This window comes from Zalophus californianus, chromosome 2 (genome assembly GCF_009762305.2).
Source record: "Zalophus californianus isolate mZalCal1 chromosome 2, mZalCal1.pri.v2, whole genome shotgun sequence".
In the NCBI taxonomy this organism is placed as follows: Eukaryota; Metazoa; Chordata; class Mammalia; order Carnivora; family Otariidae; genus Zalophus; species Zalophus californianus.
This window is the reverse complement of record NC_045596.1, coordinates 78,074,920-78,095,719: the sequence shown is the minus strand read 5'-3', so window position 1 is coordinate 78,095,719 and position 20,800 is coordinate 78,074,920. Positions and strand designations below refer to the sequence as shown.

Sequence of the window (20,800 nt, the reverse complement as noted above, 5' to 3'; positions counted from 1 at the left end):
ATGAAGGTTTTTCCACTAAGTCAGTCTGATACCTTGGCGAGAGATAACAGGATATCAGTCATCCTGAAATACTTTTTCTTATTCTTTATTTGTTAGTGCTCACAATTGATTCATCCTTATTTCATATTGACTTTAAGTCTATAAACACCTGAGTTAACATGGCCAACATAATCTCAGCTGCAATGACAAATACATGCTTGGGTCAGAGTTCCAGAATGTAGATTTTAGTTGTTGCTTTCACTCCATTCTAGCATGAAGATGAGTCTCGGCTGGCTGACTGGTTTGGGCTCTCTCACTGTGTAGAAACCTGGTTTTTGTTTCCATTCTTTCCCTAACTTACAAACGGAAGTGAGTACTGGAAAATTTTTAGGCTACCCATTTGGATTCCTTTTGTTTCTAATCTATTGTTTTTGTGAAGTTTTTAATGTTGTTGTTTGTTCATTTTTGGCAATCCCAACATTTGTATATATCAATATTGTAGACCTGGCACATACTTCACAGACCCTGGCTGTGCCATATTTGTGGAACCATGTAATTTTTATTTAATTCTGCTCCATGGGGAACGTTTGTCCTGTTTGAATTATATACTGTATAGAAAATTTTAATAGCATGTGTTTGTTGAACAGATATGGCCCAGAACATGATTGCAAAGTGAGGCAAGAAAACATTACACCTTTCAGTACAGTTTTAGTGAGCTGTCATTTCATTAGAGGAAAACAGAAATTTTCTAAAATTACATACAGCAAGAGTTTTTAATGTAATGAACACAAAGGAATTCTTTTCTGTCAATTAACACTTAGGGCAAGGTTACTTGTAATGCATTACTCCTTTGTCTTTACACAGCTAAGATGAAAGCATTGATTAATACAATTTAATCAAGAATATCTATTTGGGTATATATATATATATATATATATATATGTATATACAAACAGATACACAAGTATATACATATGCACATGTATGTGAGTGTGTTTGTGTATTTTCCCCAATTTAGAAAGAGCTAAATCAAATGCTACCCATCTCCAAGCCCACACAGAGGCTACAATAAGAAGCAAGTCCAAGGACCATTCTTCATCTCAATGACTTGCTACCCAAACAGGGCATTTCAGGAATGAAACCAGTGATTGTGTTGCTATAGCAATCTTGCCATGTGCCCAGCAACCATGCATATGCTGTGGCCTAGAGTTTTAATATGCCCACTTCAAAGTGAGAATAGCACAAGTGTTAAAAGCCAAAGTGTATTTTTAATCTAACCTTTGGCTATAATATGTGAGGGGTTTAAGGAGAGTCTCTTATTTCTTATCTTTATAGGAAGGAACATACTTAACAGAGTTCTGGATTGTTGCATGAAATGAATTAAGCAAACTGTTTAAGAAAGTTTAAGAAACAATTTCAGCTTACAAGAGAAGGTTAGCTTACAAAAAGCATGGCTTTCTCTCAAAATTAAAAGACACTTTTTTGGTGTTGGTACCTATTGCGCTAATATAAGTAAACCTGGGTGATAATTATGAGATAATGACCCGGGGTATTGCCCTTTTTATGGGATGTCACACGTTGTAATCTGTTCTAGTCGAGTCTTTGCGTCACTAAATCTCAATACCCAATACTCTCACAATAACTGGCTCAAAATTTTGATACTGTTTTTTTTTCTCCTCACCCCAGCATTTTTTTTTTAACATCTCCAAAAACACAGCAGAAATTTTTTTGGTTAAAAAATGCCACAATTGACGAAGGAGCTAATGCTAAGACATGAAGGGAGAGGGCTTTCCTCACCATGAACCCTTTGGTCTTCTCTCCCAAATATCATCTATCTCGAGTCATCCCTTAGCTAGGCATTCTCAGAGCCGTCTTGGGGATGCCTGTTGAAATACCCACTCTTCCCAGTTCCTCTGAAAAGCACTGTTTGGAGATATAAAATCAGCATGTATAACATGAAAGCTACAATTAGCAAAATATCGGGGTCTGGCAAAAAAGCAAGCACAGCATGGAGGAAATATAATATCTAGTAATGAAAAACAATTCATGTTAGGAAGGTCTTTGGACTCATTCCTAATTGCATCAAGGGTTTAACCTGATTTTAAAAATCTGTTTGGGGAGAAATCTCCAAGACCATGAAGGCAAGAGCAACAAGGAACGATGAGGAGGCTAGCTGTCAACTAGGGCTGCATCTGACAGTCTCCAGGGGGGATTTTTGAAAACACCTATGTCCTGGCCCCACCCCAGAGAGAATGGTTTAATTGAGAGCAGGGCATAGGTTTCTTTGTCTCTCTGTTCACTCATTTTAAGCTCTGTAGCAATGCTAACATACAACCAGGTTGAAGTGGGGCAAGAGGAGACACTGCTGGGAAGCACAGCAGAGAGGCGGGACAGAGACAGACATTCTATTCAAAAACCATGCCCCAGATACTTCTCGGTGCTGTAAGTAGAGACACAACTAAGACCGATGTACTTAAAGAGATCACAGTCTGAATGGGGCAAAAGAGATGAGGGAAAAGAGAGAGAATAAAGAGTATGCTTTACCATTTGCTCCGATTCTCCTCTCATCATGAGAATAAATTCATGAAACCCCTGGATAGTCGCGTAGTATAGAGTTACACGGTAGAGAGCCCCTGCTTTCTGCAATTTCCTTTCGCCTGTCTCTGCCTATTAAACTTCTCAGACGGAGGGATAGCAGCCTCCTGAGGGAAGCGGGGGGTGGGGGGAACTCTAGGACTTGAGTGAATTAAAATTTAGCTGGAAAAACCCAGGGGAATGTTCTGTGCAAGGCAATTCCAGGAATGGCAAGGGAATGAATGACATGCCTCTTTTTATAGCTACAGTCTTGATGACCCTAGACAACGATGCCCTCTGTATGAAAGGACGGTAGTGACTAAAAGGCTGCCTCCCCACACCCATTCCATGGGGCACTTGGGAAACCAGGAAAACACTGCCTGGCAGACAGCCTTTCCTTACCTTTTTGCCCTGTCAAATTCTTGAGTCCCCTCCTTGAATGTAGACAGTAAATGCCCTTAGTCACTATATTAGTTTCCTAGGGCTGCCACAATAAATTATCACAAACTTTGGGACTGAAAACAACAGAAATTTATTCTCTCAGAGTTTCGAGGAGGCTGGAAGTCTGAAATGCAGCAGAGCAGCGCCCCCTCTGGGCACTCCAGAGGAAGGTCTGTTCTTTGTCTCTTCCCACTTCTGCTGGCTGCCCTGCACTCCCAGGCTTGTGGCTGCATCACTCCAACCTCTGCCTCTTTCGTCACATCATCTTCCATTCTGTGTCTGTTTTCTCTGTGTGTCTCAGGAATTGGGGCCCTCCTGGGGTAATTCAGGATCTCAAGATCCTTAATTTAATTGCATCTGCAAAGGCTCTTAGCCAAGTAAGGTAACATTCCCCTTTGCTAGGGATTCAGATGTGGGTATAGGTTTGGTGGGGGGGGGGGGGGCAGCAGTTCAAAAGCACAAAACCTTAACAGACATCTCACCAAGAATTGCAATAAGAGTATGTTTAGTTTTTTTGTTTTTTTTTAAATACCGCATGGTACAGCCATCACACTCCTTGATATTTACCCAGAAAAGTTGAAAACTATTCTCACACAAAAGCACAGATGTTTACAGCAGTTTCATTCATAATTGCCCACATTTGGAAACAACCAAGATGTCCTTCAGTGGGTGAATGGATAAGTAAACTGTGATACATCCAGACAATGGAATATTACTCAGTGCTTTAAAGAAATGAGCTCTCACGTCTTGAAAAGATAAGGAGGAAACTTAAATGCATATTACTAAGTGAAAGAAGCCAATCTGAAAGGCTACTTACTGTATGATTCCAACTATATGACATCCTGGAAAAGGCAAAAGTATGGAGATGTTAAAAAGATCAGTGGTTGCCAAGAGGGAGAGGGAGAGAGGGGTGAATTTTTAGGTTAGTGAAACTACTCTGCATGACACTATAAAGGTGGATATGTCATTACATTTGTCCAAATCCATAGAATGTACAATATCAAGAGCGAACCTGAATGTAAACTATGGATTTAGGGTGATAATAATGTGTCAGTGGAGGCTCATCAGTTACAAAACAAAATGTACTACTCTGGCGGGGGATGTTAATAGTAAGGGAGGCTCTCCTTGTGCGGAAGCAGAATGTATAGGGGAAATCTGTACCTTCCACTCACTTTTGCTGGGAACCTCACAGTGCTCTAAAAATAGCTGATTAAATACCAAGAAGAAAAAAATGTGTCGTGATGACGGAGACATCCAGTAAGGGTGATGGGAGCCAAAATTGACAGCATTTACCTGGCTGTTTTCCCTCATTTGGCCAGTATTTCTAAGTTAACTATAAATGTAACAGGCAATGAAAGCATTCCCTGGTTGTTCTTTACTGGCTCTCTGCAGCCTCCCCCAATCTGTTGTGTAGTACTGTGGGCCAGATACAGGAAAAGCACTGCACAGCGAGGCTCCTGCTTATCGCTCATTTTCCTCGGGCCGGTAGCATCCTTCCGAGCCCTACCTTCCAACAGTCTCCTTGTCTCATGGAGACCTGAACATTCTCATAGCCACGTTTCTCATGAAAATTTTTGCCCCGCACATTTGCCAAAACCAAATGAAAACAGCCAATACAATCAAAAGAGTTGCACTTGATAATTCCCTCTGTGCATCTGCACACGTGCATGCGTGCACACGTGCGCGCGCACACACACGCACACACACACACACACGCCACTTTTGCTTGGCCTAGCAACACAATGGGAATGTAAACACGTTGTTAATGCAGTTGCTCTCAGTTGGCTTCCCAGATGGCTTAAGTTCAATAGATTTTTCCCCCTGATTTCCTCAGCTTCTCCTAGCAAGTGCTAAACAGCCATTATGCCTTTTCCTGCACATTGAGATTCATCTGCAGCTACTAAACTGCCTCCAAAGTGCTTCAATTTTGCATGAGTGCTAAGCTGGGGACTGGGAGACATTACCCAGTGCTGAAGGCCCAGATCATTAGAAAGAGCATGTAAATCCTCTGAACCAGAAATAAAAAGTGCAGAGATTTCCTTTGTAAAGTCCCAACTGCAGCTTTATGTAAAACATGAACCTTTGGCAAGATTTTATGTGGTCCCTTTTTCCTTCTAAATTTTATTTTTGATTTTTTTTCTTTTGCATATGTGTTCTATTTTTTTTAAAGTAGAATTATTTCATAGTCAGGAACGTGTGAAATAATACCCATAAGCTATCATTCTTTCTCTTCTTAGGACACCGGATCCCTCTTCACTTTTAATAGGGAAGGTACTTCAAAGTATTGCTAAAGGATCACCCACGTAATATATTTTAAAAACAAATTTGAAACCTGCTGAGTAGCAAGAAGCTTTGAGGAGGGACGGGTTGACATTTATAAGATATGGGCAAGGGACATAAATCTATATTATTTAAGTCAGTATAGATGTAGGATGTGTACAGATATTGGATTATGGAAAGAGCTTGGGGTGGAATCTAAAGGGGACTGTGAAAATCATAAATGAGAACGAAGTGATTGTATTCTTCTCATTTTTCAATAGATGCTTCCCGTACATTGTTACCTAAAAGTCTTGTGTTTTTCAAGGTGGACATATTTTTTATCTATACTTGATCTGTGTTTCCATCTCTGCTGTCCTCCCAGTCTGCCTGTCAGACCGCCCTCCCATAAATTGAAAGCGTGCCCGTGGTCAGCTGGAGTAGTTCCTTCGAGGGGGCGGCACGGTCAGGCTGGCATCGTGAGCGTCCTGCAGCTCTGCACGCTGTGGGGCTGGGCCTGCACCCCAAGCCCATGGAGATGTGACAAAAAGCACTTATGATGAAAAGGTTGACTCCCTATCCTCATTTGGTATTTCCTTTGCAGTGGAATTTTTTGAAGTTATAACTTTTTTTTTTTTTTTTGGTCTGTAGTGTATCCACTCAGTAAGAATAAGCCAGGCTCCTTTGACATGATTGCTCTATAATCATTTCTCTTTTCCATATATTTGTAGTAATAGGTCAGGCTATCTTTTTGCTCAGGATTCTGAGAGTAAAAATGTACATTTATGATCAGATACAGCAGTTCATTATTTATCTCCAAACACATTTTCAAGGACGTTTATTAACCACTGATTTATTCAACACTGAATATGCAAGTGGGATCTGACAGAAGTGTGACTAAATGGGCTTATAATAGAGTATGAAGTAAATGCATTCCAACTTGTAGGTAAAAAGAAAACACTAGATGAATGATATGCATATAAACACGCAACAGTGAATTTAGGTGCATATGTATACTGTCTATATAACATATACATTTTATGCAGAAACCCAGTTTTGTTTGTCAGCATGTTGTATGTATCTTTCAGACAGAATAATCCTACCCATTAATTTCCCTTTACTAAAAACATGGCTAATCATGAAAATGTCATCATCTTTATTAGTGTGAGTATCATCACAAAATATTATTTACTGTGATTCCACACCTCATGACACTGAAGTGTACATATTAAATAGCTAGCTTTCCTGTTTTCTCATAGAGATTGTTTATCCAGTAGGATATCTATCCTTTGAAGGAAACACACTTGTAAAAGAAGGGAAGGAGAACAAAACTTTGCCTGGAGATATGAAAAGAAACATGATTGAAGCTCTTTGTTCAGTTGGTGGTATTATATAGTTACATAAATATCTCTCTCAGTGAATTGGAGCTCATGGTAGGAAACAATCCTTTTTTCTTCTTTCTTTTTCTTTCTGATGCTAGTAGGAATGGACATGAATACGTTACAAGTTACACACCGTATTCAGAATCAGGTGCCACTGTTCTGTTGTTAAAGATTAAGTTTTTCTAGCTCTTATGAAAACACCAAAATAAGATTGCCTGTAAAGAAATGATACTGGTAATTAAACATTATAACCTAGTGTTTCACATCAATTTGTTTATTCAACGTTTATGTTGGAAGTGATACTTGGAAAAAGACTGCAGGCATACCATTCTGAAAATGAGATTTTTGTTATATAATAAGCAAATTGCTCTGTGTTATAGCCTTTTGAGGATAATATTAAAATCACACATTCAGATATTTGAAAACTCTCAGAATTAATAGAAATTCTCTGTGTATCTAACAAGATATTGCCAAATAAAAAATGTGTTTAATAATTTGAAGCTAAGGACTGAATCATAGTAAAAAAACAACAACAACAACAAAGCTTTGTGGGATTAATAAGTATTTTTGTCATCCATATATCCAATAGTCATTTAGAAAAACCCACTATGTGCCAAGCATATTATTCATAGTCTATATCATTTAAGTGTGCATTATGCTAAGCCTCAGTAATAGACCCCACCAAAGATAGAATAACCCAAAAGCGATACACTGATACATCTATTTACATACCAGTTCCAGGAAGGTGTCCTTGGTTGGAGGGCAGCTCTGTTCCCATTGGCCAGCTATGGAGCCAGACTCCTTTCACCCTGTGGTTCTGTCATCCTCTCTGGCCTCATACTCTTCTGCACCCAGCCAGCAGAGAGGGAAAGACAGCAAGGAGACTCAAGCTTCTTCACCAGCTTGGTCAAGAAGAGGTACAAGGATCTTCCACTCCCATTCTATTGACCAGAATTGCTTTTGTGGCCACTTCTAAGACAAAGAAAGCTAGAAAATGTGGTCGGATTGTCTTCCCAAAAAGAGGTAGGGAGCTGGCAGTCCTTGCCCCTCAGTCTGTCCCTAAGAGTACTTTCTCTTAAAGATTTCTTTTGACCTCACAGCAGTCCTGTGAAGTACAATGGGAAAGGGCTATTTTTACTGATTTAAAGTTTAAGAAAATGAGAAATGCAATGCCCTACCCAAAGTTACTCATGACAGTAGCCATGCCAGGACCCAAAATCAGATTTTCTTCCTTTTGGTCTCATAGTCTAATTTGTCTACATTTTGCTCCCTCTGTCGGTGAAGACTTTCATACCACAGAAAACAAATTTATTTAAATTTCATTTGACTTGATAATTCTTAATATTTGTGTCATTGTGATTTCCTAAAAATTCAATGCCTTGTTTTTCCTACTGAAGTAGCTTTATCAATTGTAATGTATACTACTCCTCCAGTTCTCCCGTCCTTTCTGGGCATAGGGAAGCGCTACAAGTCCTGGGGTCCTTATGGTTCAGCAGGCCCAGGGGATTACTTCTAGCCAATGAGCTGTGAGTGAAAGTGATGTTGCCGCAGCTGAGCCAAGGCATTTAAGAGCAGGTGTAGTCCTCTGCACTATCTTCTTCTGACTCCATAGCCATGGTTGAGGGGCTATAGATTCAACACAGATGCAGGCTGGATCACTAAGAGAGTTCATGTAGGACAACTGTCCTGGAGACTGTTGTGATGGAAAAATAGACTTTTATTTTGTAAAGCCTCTGAAACAAGGGGAGTTATTTAGGACACAGCATAGCATAAACTATTCTAGCTTCTGGTCTTATTAATTAGCTCATAGTAAAGGTTTACTCTGCAAAGAACTTTACATATATCATCTCATTTAATCCTTAAAAGAACCCATTGGATTAGGAATTTTAATTCCCATTGCCCTGTTGAGGAAAATGACATTTAGTGAGGTAAAGGAATTTTCTCAAGGTCATACATCTAGTCACTGAAAAAAACAGAATTCAAACCAGATCTTTCCCTAAGATTATACGCTCCATTAAATTAATTGCCAAGGATCATTAAAAATAAGGTTTTATTATCAAATCTGTATCAGTATTGCCTTCTGGAATTCTACCTGTAGTTTTAGGTTTATATTTGTGTCATTGTGATTTCCTAAAAATTCAACGCCTTGTTTTTCCTACTGAAGTAGCTTTATCAATTGTAATGTATAATACTCCTCCAGTTCTCCTGTCCTTTCTGAATATATGTAACTCGGAATCAACAGAAGAGCAAAGAGACATACTCTGTATGAAAAAAAGGAAAAATATTTACCTGCATTATACTTGGTTTCATTGTTTTTATTAAATCATCTCTCCCTTTGGAATGATAATAGAATGATTTGAGCAAGGATCTCAGAATATATTGAAATACTTTGAAAATATCAGAACACAATAGTTATTTTTCAGTCTCTATATAAAGTTAAAATTGAAAATTGTTATCTCAGCAGCAGTTTAAATACACACTCCTGACTTGAAAATATGAAATGCTAGTATTTTTCATTTCTACTTGGAATTTCACAAGTTAAATTTTCCTTCTTGTTGCAAATTAATGAGTCATTCTTGCACATTAGAGTTCCTTTAAAAGACAAAGAAAAAATACTTTCATCGGTACTTGAGCTGTGTTTATTCAGCTATTTTAGATTTTGAAGAATCTTAAAAACATTATAACTCAGCACCCCCCCCCCCCCACCGCATTCTTAGTGTGAATGCCAAGCAGGTTCAAACTTTAATTCAAAGTTATGTTTGATGGTGACTTTCTGGCTAGGGAAAGAGGTACAACTTCCATGATGACTAAAAGTTCCTTTCCTCTAAAATACATTTGGATATGACCACATATCTTTTAAATAAGTATTAAGAGTGTCCTAGGGAAAATATTCTTTCATTAATTCAATAAATATTCATTGTAATGCCACAGCAGCAGCATGTAACAGGCACAAATCTCTACCCTGATAGAGCTCACATTCTGGTTGGTAAGTGAAGAAAGACCCTAGAAGACATGATTGTGCTCATCAATTTTAAATCTTCATTAAAATGTGGAAATTTGCATTTTTAGCCCCAAACTAGTTAGAGCTAACCTACTTAGAAATTTCCATTCAGTTGCTTAATGTCCCTGTCTCACCTGTATAATGCAATATGGATATAAGGAATTCCTAATAGATGAGCTACGCAAGCATTTTGGTTGCCAAAAAAAGTAGACTCTTCCATTCATCTTGTCAGGGTAACTTCACTTTATCTACACTTTAATATAATGAGAATCCTAGAGGATTGGTAAAATCCTGGGTTAATTGGCTGAAGGACAAGAAACTTAAAGGTCAATCCCTAAAACTCATTCCTGCTATTCAAACTCCATATCATAGCCAGATCTGCACTGCCCTGAATCATTGATGTCCCCACCCAGACCTGACTTGCCCCAACTCTGCTGAAAAGTTCCAAAACTAGCCTTGTCTTTCTCATCTGGGTGTGTGCCTAATATAATTTCCAATCATGGTGCTCCTCCCCTCTCCTGAATCTATGTTAGTAACTCTAATGGTAATTTTGTGAATAGCGTATAGTTGTATTCTCAAAATAACTGTTATTATTATACAGTATATATATTTTTTAATTTAATAGATTTCAAGTACTTTTGGACTATTATTCCATTTCTTTCCTCACAAGCCAACAGACAAAAAAGTTCTTATCTTTATTTTGTAACTTGAGAAACCAAGACTTGGTGAATTTAGGACCTTCCAAAAGTCAGTAAATACGGGACAAGAATTTATTTTCTTATCTAAGGAAATCACTAGGTTGTTGTGTATTAGGTGGATACTTGTCTAATCTCCCAGTTGTAACAATAATTGCCCTGGATAAGTTGAATTTTTTTTTAATGAGCCTTTCTAGTTTGGTTTAAAAGTTTCCTTAAGAATATGAAATATATTGCTTTTAAGACAAGCAAGTAGCAGTCCCCAGTATACTGCGTAAGAACTGTTAGAAGTGGCAGTCTCTCCAGAGGTGATTGCTCTTAATGTTTGTTTCTAAATCATATGAGATAGGTACAAAATGAAAGCCCAGCAGTATGAGTAATTATTATTTTGGATCTATGTTCTGGTTTCTACCGTCAGACAGTGTTTTCAGAGGTTCACCAAGAATATTGCTCTTAAGGTTAATGACTTGATGTAAGATCACAGATCTGAGAACAGCTTTTGTAATAATGATTAAAATTAAAATTATTAAAGTTCCATTAAAAGTAAATCAGATTAGTCTTATTTACTAGTTGAGAAAGATTAATTTTCCTAAAGCATCTGTCATTGAAAAAACTTTATTTTACCAATTTACCATTTTACAGGTTCCCCCACTCCACAAGAACAAACTTCTCCAGCTGCCGTTCAAGGCTCTCTATGAGTCTCTCTTCTATCTAATTCCGTGGTCTTTTTCTTTACTCCATTCATGTAAACTATTCTCCCCTGTAGTGCTCCATGCTTTTTCATCTCTGCCCTTTGGCTTTGTGCTATTCTATCCTCCTGAAGTGTCTTTGATTCCTCTCTAAGTCTTTAAACCCAAACCATGCTTTGGCATCAAACTCAAATATTCCATTTCCCCAGGTTTACCCTGATCTCTCCATTGAAGCTATTTCACGATAGCTTTCTTCATGGGGTTTTCAGAATTTTCCAAACAGTAGATTACTTTTATTCAATAAACCAACAGATGGAAAATGCTAAACAAAATCACATTGAAAGACTTGATCAGATGGGGCTCTGTCTTTATGTTGACTGTAGGGTTATATGGTTTAATAAATTTGGGGGAAATAGTGGCCATCCAAATTAAACACACTTTTTTTATGGCGGAACTTCTTACCAAAGCCTTCAATACACTGATTAGCATTCTGAGTTTCTAAGAGGAAGATGTATTAAACAGAAATCCCCAAACTTACTTGACCAAAGAACACCTTTAAAAATATATATGTTTATTTATTTGACAGAGAGAGAGAGAGAGCATGGAGCATGAGAAGGGTGTGAGGAGCAGAAATAGAGGGAGAAGCAGCCTCCTCACAGAGCAGGGAGCCAGACTCAGGACTCAATTCCTAGACCCTGGGATCAGGACCTGAGCCAAAGGCAGACTCTTAACTGACTGAGCCACCCAGGTGCCCCAGGAACAGTTTCTTGAGACACAGTTTGAGGAATATTGGTATAGTGAAAGGAACAGGAATATTGGATTCAGATAATATGGCTCTAAATCCTGATTTTGCTAATCATTGGCTGCATGAAAAATTGTTTAAATTCTGACCTCTGGTGTTTACCTACATTATAGGTTATAGGTATATAAATACCCATTCCCAAGGATTATTATGCAGATGAACTGAGACATAGTAGATGCTCAATAAATTCTAGTTACTTTTACTCTTCTGAGTCACAATTCAATTTACTTATATCTGAAATTTAATACTAGTTGGTATGATAGCTATATGTATAAACCATTCATTCATTTAACATACATTAACTGAACAAATATGTGTGCCAGTTACTGTACTGATGCATACACAATGCATATGACAGAGTCACTTTACTCAGTAAATTCCTATTTGTTTTTAGTGTTAGACAGTAAACTTCTAAAGAAAGGATCCATAAGCAATCCATCTCTATGGCTACCTTGGAAATGACAGTGCATAAAATAAGTGCTCAGGAACTATCTCCACAATGAATTGTGAAGGACAGTTCTTTACCACTGTGTCCCCAGCCCATAGAACAGTGCATGACACATGGGCTGAGTCTCTCTAAATACCTATTAAATGAGTGACTGGTAATCATAAGGGTAGAGTAATAATAAGGGTAGAGCAATAATAAGGTCTGTAAATCACAAGTTCATGGTTAAGTCAAACTCCAAGAATAGAGTATTCCCCCCACCCTTATGGACAGGATTTTCTTTTTTTAATTTTGTTAAAAATACTTCTATTGAAATTACCAATGTATTGCATGAAATAAAAACAGAAAATAATGCATGTAGTTATGATTTAGATAATTATTAAGAATTACAAACCATGAGAGACTATGGACTCTGAGAAACAAACTGAGAGTTCTAGAGGGGAGGAGGGTGGGGGGATGGGTTAGCCCGGTGATGGGTATTAAAGAGGGCACGTATTGCATGGAGCCCTGGCTGTTATATGCAAGCAATGAATCATGGAACACAACATCAAAAACTAATGATGTACTGTATGGTGATTAACATAACATAATAAAAAAAAGAAAAAAGAATTATACTTTAAAGAAAAATGTTAGACTATGTCTTCAAATATGTATGTATTAAGTTTGATGTTTTATGAAAAATATTTAGATGAGAAATGTATTTGCTATGTCAATGGAATGTGCTTTGTGACCTTCCAAATTAAATTACCATCACATTTTTACAAAATCACTTCTTTATATTCTAAAGAACATTGACACACAAGGCAGAAGTTAAATACAAAAAGATTTTAGCTCCCATTTTGATCTCAGAAAGACCTCGTGGAACAGACATTCAACAAGTTTTTCATCACCAAAGTTTAGAATGGGAATTAAATGATGGGCCACAACTGGTAGAATTAATCCATTAACTCATTACCACTCTCTATGTAAGAAAGAGCATTTTGCATACCTTCTACTCCGATTATCATTAATACTTGCAGCTCTAAGTTTGGCGGTGGTTGGAAAGTCAAATCAAAAATAGGAGGACTGGTTCTCCTATAACATCTAAAACCTGACACTTCTGCAAAGGAAAGGGAAGGCAGTATTACTGTTGACAGAGCGTCATTCGTAACTATTTTAGTATCATTTTGCAATTAACATTTCAAGTTTTAAGGGGGAAAAACTGCATTTATCTGTGGTTGTCATATAGCTTTCTAAAAGCACTCTAAGTCTCCCCACTCCAGATACACAATTCAATAAATATTTTCTTCTCAGTTCTAGACAAAACAAAAACATAGCAAAACAAAACACAAATCCTCATTGGACACAGAATGCCAAATGGAACCAAGTAACTAGAAATTATCATGTAAAAAAGGAAGTCAGGTCAATGACCCAGGTATGAAATGTTTCCAAGCAACTCCCTTGAACCAGTCAGTCCCAGCCGTGTTATTCTTTGACTTTTGGGTAAATTCATCTTGACCACAAAGATAAAAAAAAAAGTAATTAACAAAATTATACTTATAATAAATCTAATATACCAGTAAATTGTAATTTTCAATTATACAAAGTAATTTTACTTAATTAGATGGCTTGTTTATATATTAAATATTATATTAAAAATCCAAGGAAAGCATTTCAGAGAAAAGTTGGTAAATTATGTGATTACAGTGTCTTCTTTTCCTGATGTAGTTTAAAGATTGTCAGATGACTTCATGTAACATAAAACCATGTCTTGATTGTAAAGTTCTGCCTTTCAGGTTACCACATTTTGATTATTTTAGTGAGGAGCTGAAAGAATTGCCAGGGATTTTTTTATTTTTTATTTTTTTGGCATGACATCCTTTTAAATAATGCTGCTATTTTACGTGATTTAATTTATATTAAGACATCTAGAACTGATACGTAGCATATTTTAGATCATATTAATGAAAACTAGTAGGATTAAGCTCTGGAAGAAAGCATGAAAAAGAGACCAGCTATTTCAATAAAGTGTTGTGATATATCCCAGATCATCCCTACCTGCAGCTTCATACATTGCCCACCAACCTCTGTCCTGTGAATGTACTATACTGAGATTTGGTCGAGTGACCTCTGCAGATCTTGTCCCAATAGGGCGAGTGTTGGAGGGAGCCGAATTGGTAGGTCTACACAACATGATGTCTCAAACCTTCCCTTTGCCTTATGAAAGATACGGTCATTAAGAAGAAGTACAACTCAGGCATACATAACACCTACGTCTAATGTGGGCTTAGGATGCTATTTAGTGAAACGTACATGGGGTATCAGAAGGCGAGGATTTGATGACCACATGTTAAAAAATCTTCTGAGATGATGCACGATTTTGGAGTATCACCTAATAAACGAGATAAATGAACACAATGCTGGAGGCGATATTTTGTCCATCTTTACATTTCTGGAACTTAACATAATTTTTGACATTAGTGGACCCTTAATGTTTGTTGACAGTACTACAGATTATATTTCTCAGGGAATGTAGATATTGCTTTAAATAATTACTCAACAGTATTCATCATATATTTGTGATCATTTTATAATAACCTCTAGGAAAATACTATTTGTGGTGCCTGAACACTATTATAAGGTTAAAATTTTGCTGAAGATAAGGAATAAATGTCATTTTACTGGATATTATTGCCATACGCATGTATAGCCTTACAAAGATCCAATCAGAGGGTTGCATTTGCATCTGGATTTCTAAAATCATTTGAATCTCCCTATTAGCAAGTGCATATTCATATTCATTATAAGACTTCTTGATATAGCATGCTAATTACTTGCTTGCACTCTGGCTCCCAAACCACAATGAATCCTATTATAAAAGCAGATCACTGCAAACTTCAAACAGCATGCATCCTGGAGATGCCTCCATTAAAGGAAGAATGCTGATGGAAAATCTTTGATCTTATCAGACGTGATGGAAAATACACATTTGTATTTGAGTAAATCTGTAGAACGAAGCATTTCCCCCCACCCTTAAGTAACCTGAAACCAATTTCAAGTTCCCAAATGCTCTTCAAAGCAGCCCGCCTTGGAAGTAATGCTGATGGCATTACAAATTTCAAGGCAGCTTGCTTTTTCCATCGCAGGACTTCAAGCAGATTTAAAATTTTACTTTCAAAGAGAAAGGATGTTACCTACTTTTACCCAAACCACTAGCCTCTGGTTTGATGAGCAGAGTGTCATAGGTAATGAACTTACCTAGGGTAATGAATAGATGGTATATAACAAAGTATCTTAGAGCTTGACTAACGCAGCTGATTGTAGAGCATTCTAAGCTTTAAGTGTTGAGAGATTTCCTGCTTCAGTTCTTTCTTGTTCTAGTGTTGTTGACCAAAAGTTGGAATGTAAACTTAGGGCCTGTGGCACGACAACTGTACCCAACTAATCAATCCATCTCCTCCTGAATGGGGCGTCTATGAAGCTGAAGACAAAAATCGGTGTGTGCTTGACTCCTGCACCCAGAGAGCCTGAGCCGCACAATTCAGAACATTCATACTATGAATAAACCCTGTAGCAGGAGGGTCTGTCTGTGGCTTCTTAAAAAGCCTCAGATTTGTGGTCAGTAGAAACATCCATGAGCCTATTTGGGCTGAAGGATACAGTGGCCCTAGAGAAGTTACCGTAGCATTTAATTAGGTTTCCTGTAATTGCTTTAAGTAAAAAGGCGGGGAGGGGCAGACGGGGGATGAGGAATGAAACCTGAAGTTATCATCTTGGGATACAAAATATTTGTGTGTGGTTTTAATATCCTGAGCCCATTTGTTGCTGCCCTGCATTTTGGAAAAAGCCATTATAGTTCTGAGGAAATACACACTGCAGGTTTATCAGCCCTTTGGTGACTGTAAATTTATTGCAACAACTTTTAAAGGAAGAGTTTGGTTTCCAGTAACTGAATTTCTGCATGAAGAGAGGAGGTATAAACAAGTAAAACAGGCAAAAGTATGAAATACTGGAGAGTGGAATAAAAAGAAAGGTGGGAGTCGAGGGGGAAAGCTGTGCTCCATCTTCCCACGAACGTCTAGCTATCAGAAAATGAGAATCATTGCAGTAGGACAGGGGAGTGAGAGCAGAGCAGGGATTAGGAAAGTGGAAAGGAAGTAGTGTTTTTTGTTAATAAGTTGGGACTTCTGCTGTGGAGATTGTCTTATTATTTGGACATTGACTAAAATAATATACTAATCTTTTCATAGAGGGGTGAGGGATTTAGATATGCCAGTGACTTAAAGTTATTTTTATTTTTTTTAAGATTTTATTTATTTATTTGAGAGAGAGAGAGAGCATGACTTGGGGGAAGGGCAGAGGGAGAGGGAGAAGCAGACTCCCCGCTGAGCAGGGAGCCCGACGTGGGGCTGGATCCCAGGAATCCAGGATCATGACCTGAGCCGAAGGCAGACACTTAACCAACTGAGCCACCCAGGCAGCCCTTGAAAATTCTTTTTAAATGGTCACTGTATAAGCATAAAAGCCTTGCTAATTTTCAAGACTTTAAAATCACTTTAAATATATTTAATAAACTTTTGACCATAGAGTTGCCCCATCAGGATCTTGCCCTGACTTGGGCTTATAAAATCCACTTTCCTGGGCTTCATTTCAGTTCAGGGACCCTTGAGTGGATCTATGTTTCTATGACTCAAGTCCCATCAGTTCTCGATAGAAAACATTGCTTATTTCCCCAGTGGGACAGCATCTACTTCTATTGGGTGTTCATTAATTTCCCTGAGGACTTTTACCCATTTGAGTATGTCCTAGGTTTTAGGGTAAGTTCTGGAATGCTCTTTTTTAGTGTCTTTAGATGACACCTTCATGTCACCTATACCAAGAAGTCATAGTCAAGGAGTTTAAGAAATCATACCTTCTAGGAACTAAGCTCTATATCTTATACATATCACACACATATATGTGTATATACACACACACACACATATACACATATATACATATATTCACATATATGTACATATATATTAATTTTCATCTGATGATGTCATCTACTTGCTTAAAACACTTTAATGACGTCCATGGACCTTCAGAAAGAAATTCCAAATCCTAAACACGGTGTGCAACAGGTTCTCAAACCACAGCAAGCATCTAAATTCTTTGAGTGTGCGTTAAACCACAAATCGCTGGGCCCAACTCTCAAAGTTTCTTATTCAATTTGAGTCTGGATTGGGACTCAAGAGTTTTCACTTCCACCGAGTTCCCACATGACGCTGATGAAACTGCTCTGAAGCCACACTTTGAGAACCCTGGTCTACAGGACTGTGTATTGACTGATCATTTTCTTGTCTCTAGCTTCATCTCATGCCACTATCTCTGTGTTTGGTGCTCAGCTGTCTTCTGGGTTCCCAATCTCCCCATTCTCTTTCCTGCTTCTTCCCATATATTCTGTCCCTCTCCCTATATAATTTAACCAACTTAACTCATGTTGAATCCTTCATACTAAGTTGGGTTTACTCGTTATTCACTCTCATTTTCTCTATACTTCTGCTTTGTAGCATTGAACACAATTGTAATAAAAAAAATAAATTGTATAATCTCTAGTTAATATGTACCCCCTTCACAATGATATAAGTTCATTGAGGGTAATGACTATCCTACTCATCAGAGATTCACAAGTCCCTAGGGCAATATCTTTTCCATAACTGATACGAAATAAATATTTGTTCAATAAATGAATGAATGAATACATGAATAAAAAGTACAAAGCAATATATTTCATCTCTCTTAGTGTGCTTATACTTAACCCTAAGGGTCTCCCTGTTAGTTCTCTCAATAAGCACTTCATTCTGATAGAGTGTGCAGGAAAATTCGCTGTTGCCCACATACATCGTTCAGATGATCCTTCTTGCTCAGTGCAAAGAGGCATATTGCCGAGTGACTCTCTGAAATAGGTTTTGATATATCAAGATAAATACTCTCAAAATGATAATCCCAGATTCTTAGTTCAGTTTGTGTTATTCAGGATTACATAATGCTGTAAAATAAAATCCAAATATTTGAGCATTTTAGCTGGGAGCTACTTTAACATTACAATTATAGAGAAACATTTGGGCTTTCAAAATATTATGCATAAAAATATTATGCATGAAAACTTTAAAGTCATACATTCTTTGGATAGAATAGCAGGGATTTGTTAACTAAGACTGTATTTTTTTTTTAAAGAAAACAATGTGCTTTAATAACTAAAAAACAACTATAAAAATAACTTAGTTTTAGATAATCATCACATATTTATAAAGTACTAGGTCATATTATAATAAAACCTGATATATGACATATATGTATTTATGATTTATGTACTCATGATTATAGTTTTAGGTCATTGTCATTCCTTGTGAAGAGTTAGGAGGATTCAGTTATTGTAAAACTATGTAAAGTGTTGTAAAACTGTATATAGCTGTATGGTACCAGATGATATTATAATAAAATGTGATATATATATATTTATATACATAAGCCAATATATATTTACAATTTATATGCTTATGATTTTAGTTTTAGGCTATTCTCTGACATTTCATGTGAGGAGTTAGGAAGATTTTTCATTGTAAGGTTATGTATAGCACACGGATATCTTACCCATGACCTGTATAGTGGGGGTACAATCCTTAGAAGATGTGAAATTCATGTTCATGTTTGAATATACCAAGGAAGCTAACTCAGCGGAGGGTGAATCTTTGTCAGACGCTTTGGGAAAAAGTATAATTTTGTGCCGTGATAGATCTACTCCACTTTCATCTTCTGATGAAAGCAGAAGATCTGAAATAGCAAATAAGAAAATGAAAAAGTTGGGAGACAAATAATGGGAGCCAGAGGAAGATCACAGGTGGAGAGAGACAATATCTGGGATGTTGATCGATGGCATCAAGATAGATCACTGTGGGGAAATACGTGGTATGATGTTTTGTAGTCTGCTAATACAAGCTTTCTCCTGACTTAAATCTCCCTTTCTCTTGGTAGGTCTCATTGTCCGGGAAGTGAGCATTGAGATTTCGCGCCAGCAAGTCGAAGAACTCTTTGGGCCTGAAGATTACTGGTGCCAGTGTGTGGCCTGGAGCTCAGCGGGCACCACAAAGAGCAGGAAGGCCTATGTGCGCATCGCATGTGAGTCATTGTGGATGGACACCCTGGGCTTCAGAACCTAGTGGCATGTGGGGAAATGTAGACCGTCACTGGCTCTAGATTCAAAGAACCCTGGTCAAAACTTCCAGATTTCTGCATTTGAGCTACTTGCTCCTCTTAAGTCACCAGAATATTATTTTTTGTTTCAAGACATGGACAGTTTCTCTTTGGGGATGTGAAAGAATTAGTGATATTTTTAAAAAGATCCTGAATTTTCTTTTTTTTAATCTGGTAAGAATTAGGCTACAGGAAAACCAACTATATATTCCTTTAATGAGTTTATTCTGCCAATGTGTTAGAACAATGTTCATTAGTTTAACTATTGGAAATAGAAATTACCCATACAAAGCTTTTCTATTTATTTTTTGGAGCCATTCGAGTGCATCAAAATACACCTCTGTTTTCCAAACTGTGCTAAATTCTGGAGTATTCATGTTTAGGGAGAGGTTAAGAAGTGCCTCACAAAAAAGGGTTCCATAATCAAATAAATCTGGGAAATTATTTTTTTTTGGACAAAGTTAAATAGGTTTATTCATTGCAAAATTCTCAAATTTTTAAATATGCTAATGCATATTATGCCTAAGAAAGAGATGTAGCCTGCAGCTCTTTCGGCAGGCCCCTTTTCTCAATGAGTGCTATTCACATCTTGAACAGCATGAATGCTGCTTTAATCTGTCTTAAGGTTCCATATTGAGATATTTTCTCAAGTCTGAGACTGCTGAAATCCATGTGAATCATGTTATTTGAACTCTTTTGTATGCCTGCATTTTATTAAATTGTTAGTGATGGATGTCAGTATCACCCACCTATCACGCGTCACTGAGTCCCAACAGTCTTGGCTCTGAGGCCTCTCCCAGTTCTCTACTCGCCTCTTCCCTTCCCTCCTACTTGATCTAGGTCACAGCCACGACAAACATGTCCCAGTTAGTCCCCAGGGCTCCGGTTGTTTCCCTTTTAGTCCACCCTCCATATCACCGCAAATGCAGTCTTCCTGAAACCCGATCTCTGCACAGATCGCTTCCCGCCCTGCTAAAAAGTTACAGTGGACTGTGAGATAAAGTAAAGATCCCTTACAGTGCCATATGCCATCATATGAGTCCATTAGAGCTGGCATACAAAGTACCACAGACCGGGTGGCTTAACCAGCAGAAATCTCTTTGCTCAGTTCTGGAAATGGCAAGTCTGAGGTCAAGGTACCAACAGTGTTGGCTCCTTCGAGAGCCTCTCTCCTGGGCCTGTAGATGGTTGATTTCTCCACGTCTTTGCACGTTCTTCCCTCTGTAACTGTGCAAACCCAAATTTCTCTTCCTATAAAGACACACCAGTCACATTGGATTGAAGCCACCCTAAAGGCCTCATTTTAACTTCGTCACCT

The 20,800-nt window shown here is 37.7% G+C and overlaps 1 protein-coding gene across 5 annotated transcripts in view; it reads left to right on the top strand.

The window, feature by feature from the left end:
• The window catches only part of UNC5C (unc-5 netrin receptor C), a 343,908-nt gene that overhangs the window by 206,718 nt on the left and 116,390 nt on the right, over positions 1-20,800 (top strand). For all 5 annotated transcript variants that reach the window (XM_027599021.1, XM_027599024.1, XM_027599022.1 and 2 more), the window contains exon 3: positions 19,264-19,407. In XM_027599021.1, coding sequence (XP_027454822.1) covers positions 19,264-19,407 — 144 coding nt within the window. The remainder of the gene's footprint in view (positions 1-19,263; positions 19,408-20,800) is intronic.